This window comes from Gymnoscopelus microlampas (genome assembly GCF_963454915.1).
Source record: "Gymnoscopelus microlampas genome assembly, chromosome: 23".
NCBI classification, from domain to species: Eukaryota; Metazoa; Chordata; class Actinopteri; order Myctophiformes; family Myctophidae; genus Gymnoscopelus; species Gymnoscopelus microlampas.
In genome coordinates this window covers 20576952-20594309 of record NC_139960.1, presented here as the reverse complement: position 1 = coordinate 20594309, position 17358 = coordinate 20576952, and the positions used below count along the sequence as shown (strand labels likewise).

General features: G+C 44.1%; 1 protein-coding gene across 1 annotated transcript in view; it reads left to right on the top strand.

Annotated features, from left to right (window-relative positions):
- Nucleotides 1–17358, top strand: part of usp6nl (USP6 N-terminal like) — a 65165-nt gene that overhangs the window by 1330 nt on the left and 46477 nt on the right. Inside the window, exon 2 of the mRNA XM_084050534.1 lies at nucleotides 7510–7616. Within this exon, the coding sequence (XP_083906660.1) occupies nucleotides 7613–7616 (4 nt within the window). The 5' untranslated portion in view covers nucleotides 7510–7612. The remainder of the gene's footprint in view (nucleotides 1–7509; nucleotides 7617–17358) is intronic.

Here is a 17358-nt window from a genome sequence, read left to right as displayed (position 1 = left end):
TCCCGGCTGGCCATTAAAAGGGTGAAGTCTGACTGATGATTTTGTAGTGGTTCTTTATTAAATCAACGTAGAAACTGGCAATGAAAACACAAAATACATAACATAAATCAATACAATAATCCATTAATGTCATCAAATCTCAAATGGCACAATACATTTTCCCATATAATCCATGGGCCTACATCACAAAATTAACTTAGAGAATGCATAAACCATCTTATAGAAAAATACATGAACAAGGTACAAACTATAGCAATAACCCTCAGACAATAAAAGCCAACAATAAGATCATTCAGATAACAATAAGACCATGTAAACAGTGCAACAATCCATATACCTTGTTCCCCTTCCAGCTAGGTGCTATTATAAGTTGTAGACAGTGGCATGGTGGGTGGCTTCAATTTGTTCCATAGTTTGTCATTTATCCTTCCGTCCGTCCGTCACCCATCCTTCCAGGGTCCATTGGCGTCCGTCCTTAACCCATCCTTCCAGGGTCTATTAGTTTACAAACATTTGCAACACTGTGCAGTCCTTCCTGCTCCTCTACCACCAAGCCTATTTTAATGTTTGCTACCACCAGGCACCTGTAGCCCCATACTGGCCATCAGCACCAGGTGAACATGATTATTGTAATTGCAGCTGGCATGTCCCTGTGGGCAGGAAACACTACAAATAAAAGTCTTGCAGACCTGATGTTTGGGCAGGAAGCCCTTCAAAATAAAAGTCTCAGGGACAACACATTTTTGCTCAAGAAACCCCCCTTCGGGTCCGTTACACAGGGAATAGGCTCTATTCACAGCAGCCAGATTATGAAGACAACCACATGTGTTACCAATGATACTAATGAAGGCTCTGTTCCATTCTGGTCAAACAGAGTCAGGGTGCTGATATTGTGCATGTTGGCCCACTGGAAACACTCGGTTACACCAGTGGGTCTACAGTTGGGGTCCAGGGACCCTCATGGGCTTCCAAATGGCCCCTTATGGGTGTGTAACTCTGAGAGTGTACAAATGGAACCAAATGGACCCGTAAGGGTCCATTTGGTTCCATTTGTACGCTCTCCATTTGTACTCATGGAACCATTTGGTTCCATTTGTACACTCTCAGAGTTATGGGGGTCGTGGAAACCTGCTACACTAAATGGAACAGAGCCTTCATTAGTATCATTGGTAACACCTGTGAATGTCTTCATAATATGGCTGCTGTGAATAGAGCCTATAAAGCCTTTTGAAACAAATAGCTGCAATCTTTTGCAGTCACTTTGGAACAATTAGCAGCATTTTTTTCTCAAAACTATTTAAATAGTATACAGGAAAGCCTCAGATTTTAAAATGTGTCTAAAGGTAGTGGCTCTGTTTATGTGTGCAGTAGAGTATCCGTTCTCAAAGTGGGGTCCGGGGACCCCCAGGGGTCCTTGAGGGAGTTCCAGGGGGTCCCCAGCTAAATGATGGATAGTTAGGAACCAAATGGACCCTTATGGATCTGTAACTCTGAGTGTACAAATGGAACACAGTTCAGTCAAACTCAATCAGTTTAACTCAATCAGAGTTAAATTAACATTGATTTACAATATAAATTGGGGTCCCATAGATAGAAATGCCATTAAATGGGGGTCTGTAGCCGAATGCATGTCAAACTGGGGGTCCGTGTAATTAAAATGGTTGAGAATCACTGCTAGAGCCGTCTCTTATGGGGATCCCTGGCGTATCTTTTCAAATGGAGGTCCGCGGGCTAATAAGTGTCAATTTGGGGGTCCTTGACATGAAAAAGTTTGAGAACCACTGCAGTAGAGGTCTACTCGGTACAGATAGTGCATGACACTCAATGGTTAGCAGTCCTTTGGGTGGTTGTATTCCATTGGCTAACTTTCTTTTATCGCAACAGTTCACAAATCTTGCTGCTGTGTTCGCCCATTGTTGTATTTCTACCAATAAATAGTAGACTTTTTCGTCATTGGTCATGTTTTCAAACTCACTTTGGGTGTATGTAATCTGTGGGAAGTATGTGTCTCTGATGTCTTGGTATAGTGGGCAGGTGGTTAGAAAGTGTAGCTCTGTTTCCACCATATTTTGTGTGCAGTGGGTGCATAGTCTGTCTTCCCTTGGGAGCGGGGGTCTGTCCTTTCTCTATTGCAAGGCTGTGTTCACCGAGTCTCTACTCTGTACCTAGTTAAGGCTTTCCTTAGTTTTGTGTCGTTCACCGTGCTAAGGTATTATGCCAATTAACTATATTCTCTTTTTAGTGCAAGATTCCATTTAGCTTTGGTACTACCAGTGCATGAACATACAGTAACACTAACAGTGCCGAGTTTCCTGCCAGATTGGAATTTGAAATGGGAACAGAAGACAGTCATTGCTGCTGAATATTGGCCCGTGTTTATCTCTGCCCACAAAGACAAAAGCGGTGTAAACGTTGTAGTATGTCATGGTCAAACTATTCGCCTTATCAGCTCTTGTTTGAAACCATTGTTTGTATCACGGCTGTGCTGCTGGCTGCGTTGGTGCTGAGTTGCTTTTCTTGTGTCGCGGATCAGCTCTCCCTCTCTCGGGGTTAGGCTACGCCATATATTATAACTCTATTGGTTACTCCACCAGCTCAGATGTGAAATAGTAACATACCTGGGACACCAAGCCTCCAGGATCAGTGTGAGCACTTCCTTTTTTACAGAGCAGCTTTATGTAGTGTGTTCAGTTCAAAGTATGTGTTTTGTTCGATAGCCTAATATCTTACTGACCTAATGCCATATATATATATGTATCTACTAACTACAGTATTTAAGCACGCATACTACGAAAACATTCCCTCTCAACAATAGTTTCAGTCTTGTAGAGATAACCTGCATATTTCTTAGGGGGCAACCCTGATCCTTCAAAGCACTTCTCCAGTGCATGGTGAGTGTGCCTCAGCCCCCTGGCATCTGGTAGTAGTAGACGGCATGGCAATGAAATACCTCTACAGTGCCAGTAAGTTAGTCAGGGTCAACAACAAACACATTGGCTCCTATGCCTCCGTCTCCCCTCTGTTTCAGACTTTCTCACTTAACTCTCACTCACATTCTCTTGACTGTTATACTCACTCACTCACTCACTCACACACACACACACACACACACACACACACACACACACACACACACACACACACACACACACACACACACACACACACACACACACACACACACACACACACACACACACACACACACACACACACACACACACATTCTCTGAACAGACTGCTTCTACAGCCACTCCAGAAATAGAGAGTATACTTTATCCCACTGTCCTCTTGGAGTGGAGAATGCTCTCTGAAGAACTCAAAGACAGGTTGTGGGGCTCATTGAAGCTCTGTAACATAGCAACGGTAACTTAACTATGAGGGGGCACCCTCAGAGCGAACACACACACACACACACACACACACACACACACACACACACACACACACACACACACACACACACACACACACACACACACACACACACACACACACACACACACACACACACACACACACACACATTCTCTGAACAGACTGCTTCTACAGCCACTCCAGAAATAGAGAGTATACTTTATCCCACTGTCCTCTTGGAGTGGAGAATGCTCTCTGAAGAACTCAAAGACAGGTTGTGGGGCTCATTGAAGCTCTGTAACATAGCAACGGTAACTTAACTATGAGGGGGCACCCTCAGAGCGAACACACACACACACACACACACACACACACACACACACACACACACACACACACACACACACACACACACACACACACACACACACACACACACACACACACACACACACACACACACACACACACACACACACACACACACACACACACACACACACTGTCCTCAATACAGGGGCACTGAGAGGGGTGCATATTCCTGCACTTGTACACACATAGCCTGTAATAACGCAACATGCATCAGCCAAGACAAAGGCCTTGTTGTTCTACCCTTTTTTATCTGCAATGTTAACTGGTGCTTTTCTGTGCGTGCACTCGTGCGTACAGGTCAAGTGAAATCTGATTAATGATTTCAATAGAGTGCAACAGAATTCAAGTCATTGCACACTCACACAGCCCACCCACAGCAGCTTTAGCGCGCACACACACACACACACACACACACACACACACACACACAGAAATCACAAGCAAACACAGGAACTTTGCATTCCTTCCTTGACTCCTGTCAAGCGCTGGCACACAGACAGTGGTGCCAGTCTCTAGTGGATACTCATGCCCATTTGGCACAGTGGACAGTGCTCTCTTTTTTATTGCCTGGCCTTGGAGCAGCTAGCCCACACACTGCAAACCAGATGCTTAACCGACAAGTAACTCTCAGGTGTGTGTGTGTGTGTGTGTGTGTGTGTGTGTGTGTGTGTGTGTGTGTGTGTGTGTGTGTGTGTGTGTGTGTGTGTGTGTGTGTGTGTGTGTGTGTGTGTGTGTGTGTGTGTGTGTGTGTGTGTGTGTGTTGAGGGTGCCCCCTCATAGTTAAGTTACCGTTGCTATGTTACACAGCTTCAATGAGCCACAACCTGTTTTTGAGCAACAGTTGAGAGAGCGTCCACTCCAAGAGGACAGTGTCCAGTCCACTCCAGACTCAGAGGACACGTGTGTCAGGTGGCAAGGATTCTGTCTTGAAAATGAAGCCCATACGGAAGTAATGACAAAGCTGCAGTTCTCATTAATGGCTCAGCAGCTGGTGCTGATTCCCCTTCAACAGCTGCAAAATAAGTTTCCATCAATGGTATAACAGTCCAGTTAGTCAATTGGGACTTGATGCAACATTTCACTTGGTTCTTTCATAAAGACTTCATGCTTTCAATCGCTAGTTTCAAGTCTTCTTTCAAACAGCAGTGTTTTGTAATTAAACATTTATGATATGGCAGTGTATGCCTTCAGGGGGGGGGGGGCCCAACACACACATGATGGCTGTGATGTGGTCCGTGTCATGTTTAAAGGGACACTATCAATGCTTTAATGTATATTTCAGTTGATTGCTGATGGTCACTATAGAAAGAACAATATTTACAATACAATATTGACAGAGAAAATGCAGCTTTTTGGGTGTTTCGGCCTTTCTCTGTGTTTACTACATTTCCCATGATGCATTTCACTGGCAAGCATCAGCCCAACGCACGTTTTTTGTCTATCTTTACTTCAACCTGATTAATTTATTCTGAGGTCAAGATCGGTATTTTGCTGTCAACACAGCGAACAAGGACAATGCCACAGCCGCAGAGGGTAGCAGCTAAAAACCAGGAAGTAAGAGTTGTAGTTTTCACATTAATGAATTCATTGAAACTTTTCAGCACAACTTTGGTGGTGGAAATGAGCAGAAGAGACCTCTCACAAGACCGTTTCTGACAGATCACCCATAATTAAAATCTGACCCTATGACCTGAGAGCATTTCAATTAACTCAGTGGCAAACTGGCAATACATGTGATGATTGGCTGTCCGTGTTTGGCCTCTCAGTTTCAGTCTTGCTGATTGGCCGGTGTCCAGGCTTGGGGCAGAGGTGAACATATGGTGGGACTACTGTAATCCCATGTCACAGCCTTAAAGCTAAGACCGCCTCATGCATTAGCCCATTTCCAACTCCTCCAAGTTTTCTGCCATGTTGCGTTTTCTTTGCAAAAGTCATGTGATCAAGATTTATCTGTCAGATTTTTCGGATTCTATTCCGATTGACAACGAAGTTTGCTGGAGGGGCCCCTTTTGCACGACATGCTACAAGCACCGCTGGACCAGTCGGCTGGACACTTTGCACTCACACTCCCAGTAGGCCAAAGAAGAATCTCCACCTTTTTTTTCCTTCAAATCGGCCAGTTTTTTCTTTTGTTATGTAAACATAGTTACATACTATGCCTTTAACACTGCCACTGATCAAAAATCTAATCAGAGTACCTAACAGTAGTGGTAGTAATCTGGAAGAGAAACAAACATCTTCCCTTTGATTTGAGCCCTCTCGGTAGTCGATACGGTACTAGCAATGCATGAATAAAGCTTCAGGCAGCAAAGAATGCTGTTACAGTGCAGCTATTTGTTGTCGCCACACTGCTGGTTAAGCATTCTGCTGACCTGGGCTAGTTTTGCTCACCAGAGCGGTCCTTGAGGATATTGGATCCTCTGGCATCTGCGACGGTTGTGTGTTCATGGCAACGCGGAGGACTTAATTTCTACTTCGTTCGCATCATTTCCCCCCATTGCCCACTACAGCCCCACCTCCCCCCACATACATCTGCAGTGTGATTAAATTACCAGTTATTACCGCGTCACTGAGAAGCGCTGCCCGAGTACCATCATCATGAGATTACCGTTATCGAGTCCAATGACCGGGCCCCTTTTGGATGGACAATTGCATACGCGCACACACAACACACACGCCCATAACCTGCCAAGCCCGGTCACTTGCTCGCCTGCCCTGTTATTACAAACCCAATGAAGACCTTAATGGCCATGCCCACGTCTTTAATCAAGTGTGTGCTTGTGTGTGCTAGTGTATGTTTGCACGTGTTTTTTCTGCATGTTGCTGTGGGTGTATTTCTTTCTATGTGTGCCTACAGATTTACTTTGAAGCTCCAATTGAATCTAATTCCATTGCCAAAAAAACATTTATGTTTAAAGCTCCTTCTGACTGGAATAATCTACCTGTTCATATTCGTTCAATAACATCTTTTCAATTGTTTAAAACTGCGCTGTCCTCTCACCTTGAGATTACCAGTTCATGTCTTGACCTTTATAACAGATCTATGACGCAGTGATTCATATACGTGCTTGCTATGTGTACTGTTGTTATTGCTGTTGTTGTTGTGTTATTGTTGTGTTTTTAGTTTTGCTTGTTTTGTCTGGTTGATGTTGTTAGAATTGTCAGTAAAAATAGTTTAGCCTTAATGTATGAAGTGTATTTTGTAATTTGCGGACCCCTTGAAAACAAAATGGTTCATATCAGGGTTCAGGGTTATTCCTAATAAAGACATTTCAGACGTGTGTGTGCGTTTCATGTATTCTCACCTTCTTCTCCGTGGTGCGTTCTGTATTGCATGAGTCTATTATTCAGTGAGACTGCAGTGTGAATTCTGTGAAATGAGATGCTGTTCCTATCCACCCATGTGTGCCCTGATATGAAACATTGCTGGTTTCATTCCAAAACACTATCTGTCCATTTCTGAGTGGAAGATCTAATCTGGCATCTACAGTAATGTAGAGTAATAGTAATATTTCAAATCTACCTGTTTTTGTAACCAATGCATGGAGTCAATGTTTTTATAATTACATTTGTATTGTGCCTTTCCAAACATAATGAAAAACAATAAAGACGCCATTAAGTGGTGGGTAAAACGGAATAAAAATGTATTTTGGGTGCAACAGCCCAATCTTTGTCATCTTTTGAGTGAAACTCTTGGAAATCGTCATGTTACCCTCTGTGTTTGATGTTTTGGTTTTGTATTGTAGTTGACCACAAACTTTAATCTGGTTTCCTGTGCAGGTCATGAGTGCCTCTAGGAGAGACCCAGTGGAGAATAACCTCACCTGTCCAAAACCCCTCCCTGGCTGGGCTTTGCCCTGTCCCCCACCTCCGGCCACTCACCATGAGTAAGTGACTACTTCAACACGCGCACACACACACGCACACGCACACGCACACGCACACACACACACACACACACACACACACACACACACACACACACACACACACACACACACACACACACACACACACACACACACACACACACACACACACAAACACCTGCCCCTACAGGTAATGAAATCATGTAGATGCAAATCCATAGTAAAATAATTAAGGGATTTTACTCTTGTCTTTATGCGTCGATGAGCACAGGTACACTTCACAGTTGGCTCCAGAAAGGAAACCCGGTTCACATTCGAAAAGTTTCGACTGGGATTTTGGTGTGAACGTCGTCGGCTTGTTTCAGACGGTGGTTGAAGTGGGGGTGCTAACCAGAACATGGCTCTGTCTGCCTGCATTAGCCCCTTGCTGCCTTCTGTATCTCCCCTTGTGGCAGGAACATATGGCAGACGGGAGAGAGTGCTGCAACCCTCGCCACAGCAATCACTCATCAATCACACCACAAAGCATGATGGGAAAGGGGAATGTAGCAGAATGTGCACTCCATCGACTGTGTGTGTGTGTGTGTGTGTGTGTGTGTGTGTGTGTGTGTGTGTGTGTGTGTGTGTGTGACTGTAATGGAACAGCACTCCAGCTCCATTGGCTGGTGTGTGAGTCATACTGCTAGTCTCAGGGTTAGGCACTATATTATGCTAACATCTCCATGTCTGCACATGTGTGTAGCGTCGGCCGTGGCTTGGTGTGAGAGAGAGGCTGATAATTATCATCTCGGGGTGTGTCTGCGTCGCACTGAGCAGGCGCAATTTGCCATGTATCGGAGAAAGGGACGTTTTGTCAGCGGTTAATGTATTCGTTCGGTGATATCGAGGCTTATCAATGTTTTATGGCCATCATTTATCAGGCATTTCTTGTTTTCTTGGCCAATTAGACCACTTCATAGTGAGATAACGATCAATGCTCTTCTATGTCAAAGGAAGCCAGCGCCTTCTCCTGAGGGTGACGTTAACTCATCGCGCGCGTGTGTGTGTGTGTGTGTGTGTGTGTGTGTGTGTGTGTGTGTGTGTGTGTGTGTGTGTGTGTGTGTGTGTGTGTGTGTGTGTGTGTGTGTGTGTGTGTGTGTGTGTGTGTGTGTGTGTGTGTGTGTGTGTGTGTGTGTGTGTGTGGAGAGGGGGGCAGTAGATCACAGTACTGAAGGGCCAGGGACTGGGTTACCGGGGCAACCTAGTACATGTGAGGTGTTTACTGTAAGGTGATTGGATTAGCCAGATGCTGCTGAGGGGAGTGCTGAGAGATTTAACCCGATTACTGCCTTTTCTTTCAAGCCCTCCGCCACCTACAAACAAGTGTGTGTGTGTGTGTGTGTTTATATCTGTGTGCATCTACAGTATGTGCGGTCAGGCCATGATCTGATTGATTTTGAGTGATGAAAATGCACGATAGTGTGATTGATGGTGTGAGCGGGGGTAACAGGAGCCTTGCTTCTCCACTGCTATTAACCCTTTAAGACCGGGAACGCATCTGTGTGTCATTTTAAGATATCTTTGGGCTATGAGCTCGTAGATCTGCTATTTTTGAAAAATCGTGAAAATGTGTGCAAACCTATGAACATAATATATAAGCGAACATTTTTAACTCTGTTACAACTTCTGGGGGTCCCTGGAGCTAAATAGCAGATCTACAAGCTCATAGCGCGCTGTGAGCTTGTAGATCTGCTATTTTTGAATAGCCCAAATAAATCTAAAAATGACAGAGATGCGTTCCCGGTTTGAATGGGTTAAACTGGGCAGCTTCAGCCCAGTCTGTGAAATACGGCTCTTTCTTTCTCTCTACAGGTCTTTCTGTCTGATCTGTCTTTGTTTTGTCACCTTTCTCTCTCTTCCTCTCTCCGTCTCCGTCTCTCTCTCATTCTCTCTCTCTCTCTCTCTTTCATCATGCGGAGTGCTATCACTTTGGTAAGTGTGTGCTTGTGTGGGGCGACCCGCTAGCCGAATGTTTAAGGGCACATATCATATGGGCTCTGGTGCCTGACAGCGAGCGAGTCCCCCCCGTTCGATTCTCGGCCTGGCCGGCCGGCCGGACCATTTGTTACATGTTACTCCCCTGCTCTCTCCGTGTCTCCTGTCACTCCACACTGTATACCTATCAAAACAAAAGTGTGTGTGCGTGTGTGTAGCCTGTACTGTACATCAAAACTGTATTAGTTGTTTTTTGAAGATAGAGCCGCAACTCCCTCCTCTTCCTGCTGATAACGGTGCGGACAAAAAAAAGCCCCCCGGCGCTTTGATCCGTCAGTCACAACACACACGGAACCAACATGGCCCCGGCTCGGTCTGAAACATCAACAACCGCTTCAAGAATAGGAAAACGGCCTCAGAAATAGCAGGGAGGGAAAACACTTCACCACGTTTTGCCTAATGTGACCTGAATGTGGGTTTTTCTTTTTTTGGGGGGGTAGATTTTATGATTTAGCTCTACCTTTAGATAAGCTTGCGTTCCCTCTCTTTAACCTAGAGATGGTTGATGATATTGATATCCTGAGCTAATTACCTTAATTACCCCCACACCCGCCCTGCTGGCCCCCGGGATGGGCGGGGGTTAGCTCCCCATTACGAGATTCTTAATGAGGATGGATGACTCGGGTCTGGATGTGTGATTTCCTGAAAAGAGAGGGACAAGGATGAATCATTTTATTTAGGTCTGATATTACTTATGTAATCCATCTGCAAGGTGTTTCATCCATCGAATATGTTAGCTCATCGTTCCCTCAAGGGGAGAGCCACTACATGACAGTATTATTCTGTGAGCGATAGAAGGTGTGTATTATCCAAATGGCAGTAGCGCGTAAAGTAGTTATTAAATCTGGTAATAATATAGGCTGTTACTGCGGCCCAGGCTGTGAGTAAATACACACCCAGAATTTCCCAAGCGTCCCGAGTTGAGCAAACAATACCGATTTCACAGATAGGCCTATATAGGCTCGAGTATGTCGAGAACAATGAGACGAGAGAAAGATACGTTTCCAAGCACAGTGTGAGATATGCTGCCTGGGTAAAATATTAATAGCTTTGTATTGCCGTCAGGTTGTAGAAGGACTACGGTTCCTCAAAGAGAGTACCTGTCATGGCCTTGGAGTTTCTGTTGCCGCCTGTGGTTGAAGTGTCTTTCACACAAGTCAGTGTGCGAGCGTGAATGGCTGTTTTAGATTATTACACACACACACACACACACACACACCGGAGTCGGAGGAGTACTGATGATGTCATTCGGTAGCGTGCAGGGTACACAGTGGCTAGGCGTGGTTGCAGGCTAATTATCTGCTGTCCAAAGCCTCATCTGGTCTCCATCTGCTGTGCAGTGATACAGGGAAGTAGGTGCACAGCTAGCCAATACCACAAGTTAGCTTTCACCTCAGCAACAGCAAGAAGTAACCTTCCCACTAACCTATATTTGTTTATGAATGCCGACAGGGCAGGGCAGGTTAACTTTAACCCTATGCACTCCCCCTCCTGAGGACCATGGGAGGCTAATTCATTATTGTATGTGGAGCAGTGCCAGATAGTGGCTACATACAGTATAATAAAATGTAAACAAAAAAAGAGCCGTTTAAAGATTTATACCGCAGCCTCCATTTTTTTTCCCTTCAACCTGCTACGATCAAGTGGGGACATGTCTCATTATCAATGTGAATGAGTCTGTTAACTTCACACGCCATGGCATCTCAATAGAACCGATCTGTTTTCTGCAGCAAGGTTCCAGGCAGCCGACTCGCTCGAGGCTAATTACTGGAGAGATTGGATTTGTTTTCCAGAGAGCACCTGAGGGAAGCGGCCCCGTTTGTGTTCTACAGGTTGGACAAGTTTATTAGCCTCATACACTTCCCCTTCCTTCAGCGTTTTGCCACCCGGAGTCTGCTGTGAAATTGAACTCTGGGATTTAGACGCAATAACAAAAGGATTAAGACGCTAAGATTTTCCCAGTGTTTTCCCCGGATTTTATATGACTTGGTTTGTATTAAAGTGTAGCCTAGTACCCGACCAGTGCACATCAAAGGTCTCCCGCCGATCGGAAATGAGGCAGTTGGGATGTGGTAGAGAGACATTAGTGTACTAGACGAGACATCATAAACACGGTAGTAAGCGGATGTATTCAATTTGACGAGTTTGGAACGTACTGCGTGCCATGCAGCAGTGTTGATTTCGTCAACTAAAAGTATGACGAAGAAACATTGGAATATCTACCAACAAACTACCATGGACTTTAACAGTAAAGACAAACAAACTGAGATCTCTCAACAAAAGGACTGAAGTTACTTCAAATAAGGATCCCTCTCTTTTCATCTGGACTGAATAGCCCTTAACATAAGAGTGTTAACTATACCAGAAATGTACTCATTTAATGTATATGTGATGCCCAACATGACCTAACTTGCTCTAAGAAAAAAGAATAAAAAGAAAGTAAAAAAAGAAAAAGAAAAGTATGACGAAAAATGTTCGTCGACTACTTTTTTTCACTGCCGAAAACTAAATAAAAACTAAGCTATGATGACTAAAACTAAGACTAAATATATTGACAATTTCGTCAAACTAGACTAAAATGTCAGAGAGAGACAGTAAAATAGTCATTTTATGGTTGGTTGCGCTAGGGTGTGCATGCTGAAAATAGCAGATCTACAAGCTCACAACGCGTTGCGCTGCGACGCGTTGTGAGCTTGTAGATCGGCTATTTTCAGCATGCAACCGAGTGTAAAATCAGCCATTACGACGCCATCAAGGCACCGCCGAAATACATTTTAGTCAACTAAATCAACTGTAGATTTAGTCGACTATAATCTTATATTATTTTGTCGAATGAAACTAGACAAAGACTAAAACATTTCATATGACTGAAACGAAATGGATTTTTTTTCAAAAGACTATGACTAAAACTAAATCAAAGTTTGCTGTCAAAATCAACACTGCCGTGCAGCACCAAAGCATGCTGCAGTACATGATATGTGATCGTGTCCTGGGTGGGTCACTCTGACACCATCCAGCATTGACTGGACCTGTTGGCTAGCGTTGTCTCTCTGATCTCAGTTTGTCTCCTACAGAGTCAAAAGCCACACTTCTGTTTTCAATGAAGTCTGCTCTATCTTCCCACTCTCTTTGACCCTCCATTCTCTCTCTCTCTCCCTCTCTCTCCCTCTCCCTCTCCCTTGTCCTCCATGCCCTCACTCACCCTGTACGCATCGCTTTCTTATGTAATACTTTTCCTCCCTGTGTGTGTGTGTGTGTGTGTTGGGTGTGTAGACTGAAGGTTTGTGTAGCTGTGATGCGTTGCCAGTGGTCCTCTTGCAGTGGAATGCACACTGCTCCCGGAATATTCCCTCCCTCTCTGCCCTTGCCCTCCTCTTTCCTGTAGCTTTAATGATGCTGGGAGCCTCCTCATGTTCACAATGACATGACAAGAGGCTATCTGTGTGTGTGTGTGTGTGTGTGTGTGTGTGTGTGTGTGTGTGTGTGTGTGTGGGTGTGGGTGGGGGTTTCACAGGAAGGAAGCCTTGCTGGAATATGATTACATCTCCCAGTAAACAGGGTAGTAGAGAGAAATGTATCCGTGCATGCACGGGGCTTCAGGGCATCACATGCACACGTACTGTACGTGCACACGCACTCCAGCCACCTTTAGAGCTAGAGGAGATAGAAGAGGATGCTTCTTAATCCATTTAGACCGGGAAACGCATCTTGTGTCATTTTAAAGAGTTCTTTGGCTATGACTACTCTGGATTTTAAAGCTGCAATCTTTGAAAATAGCAGATCTACAAGCTCACAACGCGTCGCGTTGTGAGCTTGTAGATCGGCTATTTTCAAATAGCCTAGGTATAAAATAGGGCTAAAGTGGTTAATGTATGTTTTATAATGTAATAATTTATATCTGCAAAGTAACTAGTAACTAAAATTTACAAATAATTGTAGTGGAGTAGACGTAAAAGTACTGAAAATTGGAAATACTCCACTAAAGTAAAAATACCTCAAAATTGGACAGTACTTGAGGAAATGTACTTAGTTACTTTACACCACTGCCAAGCAGTGTGTGGGTGGGCCAGTTCCACTGTGTGATGATGACCCCAGCTGAGCAGCACCGGTATCTGTTACTGTGATTACAGCAGGATGACATCAGTATTCAAACGAACAAACATGTTCACGTGCAAGGATTTAAATAGGGCACAGGATGTTTTATGGTCAATGGCGTTAACTATGTGAGGCTTTAAGCTCGGCATTCAGCGTTCCATGTTTGATCGTGCGTTCTGTGATACTTGAACGTACAGTGAATGATTTAACTGTGTGGGACTGTCTGCCACTAATAAATGGGCATGGGACGCAAGCTCAGGCTTGAATCACCCTGTAGCAGACCACCTTTTGATGAGTGTGTATAGTGTTTAAAGGCCAAAACATTCCCCTGGTTCAAAGGCACACTACTGAGTGGTGTGTCCCCGAAATTGACATCCTACCCCAGTCTAAGAAAAACCTTATGTTGCTATATCAGTGGTTGCTCAAGCGTTTTCATGTCAAGGACCCCCAAAATGATTTGTGTTTGGCTGCCGACCCCCATCTCAAAATATGTTGTTCTAGGGACCCCCAGAAGCAAAGATTTGAGTTAAAAATATGTATATTCAAAGATTTGCACAAATTTTCTAGATTTTTCATGAATAGCAGATGTTCAAGCTCATAGCGCGGCACGGTGAGCTTGTATATCTGCTATTTTTGAATAGCCAAAGTATAAAATAATGGTTAAAGTGGTTCAAATCTAAAATGATTTGAATTGGTTTTAGTGGGTTAACATTAAGGCAAACCTCATGTGAGTGCATACCTATCTATTGGCACAATGGACTGTCTCAACATCACGTCCCGTGTTTCATGATTCTGTTGCAGTTCTAATAGTAATTGTTCAGGTATTTAAACAAATAACTGGCATCAAATTCTGCGTACCGGAAAAAGTCTGCCTCTCACTGCTCTGTTTCACACACAGTACAGTTGGCACATCCGTACCTACGGTACAGCTCACCGTAAAATGGCACAAGAGGTAGTTAGTTGTTTCACAACCTGTATGATGAATGAAAAGTACACGATAATACTTTTTTACAGGGGCGCTTTGTCTTCTTAATAAAATCATGTATCGTACTTTTATGTTGTAATAATATCCTAGATATTTGATTCCGGACCTTGTTATCATTCACATGGTGCACTCAAAGTTGGGTTGCTGCCCTGTACGACGCGACTCTCTGAAGGCCTCCCGGTATTTAGTTACCATGGTGAGCCGTGCCAAGTTGAGCTGTATCCTCTTTGCTCCATGTTTATTCCATCAATACCTCATGTTTGGACTTCAGACAGATGGGTACATATTATACTACAGTATATTATGAATAGAGGAGAGATTAAGAAGTGTGTGTGTGTGTGTGTGTGTGTGTGTGTGTGTGTGTGTGTGTGTGTGTGTGTGTGTGTGTGTGTGTGTGTGTGTGTGTGTGTGTGTGTGTGTGTGTGTGTGTGTGTGTGTGTGTGTGTGTGGCTGTCCAGGATCATGGGGATTAAGTACTGTACTATAGTGGCATGTTGATGCAGATTGCATGTATGCACACATGCATGAGCCCTTGCTGTCCAGCCATCTGCATCTGATAGGACTGTAAAGGCATAACGTAAAAATGCTATGCACGTAGCACAGATGTGCCATAGATAGAGCGAGCACATTAGCTCGCTAATAAACATCTGTAAAATCGTTTTTCTGTTGGGTAGAAACCTTGCATGTCCACAAGTGAGGTGGAAAAAAGAACCTGTGTTCCAAATGGATCCAACGTAGCTATTATTCGGTCACAAGCTTTTGTTCATGCCTTTTTTGGTTCAATATTTTTCAAACCCACAGACAGACTTGACCACTTTCACGTTCACTTTCAAAATGTTGCTAACAGATCGGCTATTTTTGTTACTTTGGCGCGTTTTTAGGGCATTGATTTACCGAACGACATAAAAAGTTGAAACGTGGCGATGCAAGGTTTCTGCACGACCAATATCTGTGAAAAACCACACGTTCGGTAAGAGATTCCACTCATTGCTGTGACTAGTAATAAGCATTCTATTACCCTGCAGCGACCACACACCACGCTGACTCCTACAGCCGGTGGGTGACAAGCGGCTCACCACCTGTCAACCGGTGATAAACGACACACACCCTATCGACCCATGTCAAGCGAGATGCACCTTATCGACCATGTGATGCATGACTCGGGGTGTGTGTGTGTGTGTGTGCGAGCATGAGAGAGAAAGACGCACAATAAAGAGAGATTTCATGCTCGCTATAGAGCAGTGGTTCTCGAACCTTTTCATGTCACGGTTCCCCAAATTGATATGTGTTTGGCTGAAAATATGTTGTGCCAGCCGAGCCCCCCATACACAATTTGTGTTGTTAAAACGTATTTAAAAAAATATTCCAGATTTGTCCAATTCGTTCAAGAATGCAACGCATTGTGAGCTTGTAGATCGGCTCTTTTAGAATTGCCAATGTATAGGGTTTGAGATATACAAGATATACAAGCTCACAGTGCGGCACAAAGTGACGCGCTGTGAGCTTGTACATCTGCTATTTTTGAACATGTTTTTAAACATTTTGAAAGTATTGGAAGATGTTGAATAATTTTTAAACACACATCTTCTCGTCTGGGGGTCTCTGGCACAGAACATTTCAGATGGGGGTCCGCAGCCGAATACATCAATTTGACATAAACAGTTTGAGAACCACTGCCCTATCAGAGTTAAATGAACTAGGTTACTGCAGGTGAATGGAGACGGTGGAGTGAAGTAGGTCAAGAGGAGCACATTGCAATTAGTTGAACGGGAGGACTTCAGTCTTATGCAACAAATTGCATTGTTCCATAATGCAAAAAAAATAAAATGTGCACAGACCAAAACAGGGCTGCAAGCAAGCAATATAGCTATACGTCGTGCATTTCTTCTTTAGAGCTCCATTTTGTACGGTCCTGTGTCGCAGTCAACTGGGGCTGCATGTCATAGATATTCTGCTGTCTGCCTGCCTACCCCTAGCCCCTGTACATCAACGTCCGCGTGTGCACACACACACACACACACACACACACACACACACACACACACACACACACACACACACACACACACACACACACACACACACACACACACACACACACACACACACACACACACACACACACACACACACACACACACAGACATAGCTCTATCCCTGCCCTCTGCTGTTTTACCAGCTGTTGAATTTACTGTTGCCTTGTAAATAACTCCAGCGCGCACACACACACACACACACACACACACACACACACACACACACACACACACACACACACACACACACACACACACACACACACACACACATTATGTGTGCTATTGCTATGCAGTCTCTATCACAGTTATTTCTCTCTGACCCTCTGGATGTGTCGCCTCCCTGATGAACTGTATCTCTGCATTCTCTGAACCTCTGCTGCTTGCAGCAGAGGTTCCTCCCTTCTCCCTCTGTCAAAGGGAGGTACTGTTACTGTACATAGTGAAATCCTCAGTGTTAAAAAGGTAGGGTAAGTGATATCTTTTGGTTAAAACAAAAGTGTTTTTGTTAAAAGGTTAAAGCACTATATTCTGATAATAATCATTTCTACAGAGTGTTCTATAGAGTAGCAATGATTACGAATCGGAATATAGAGCTATTTCATTCTTA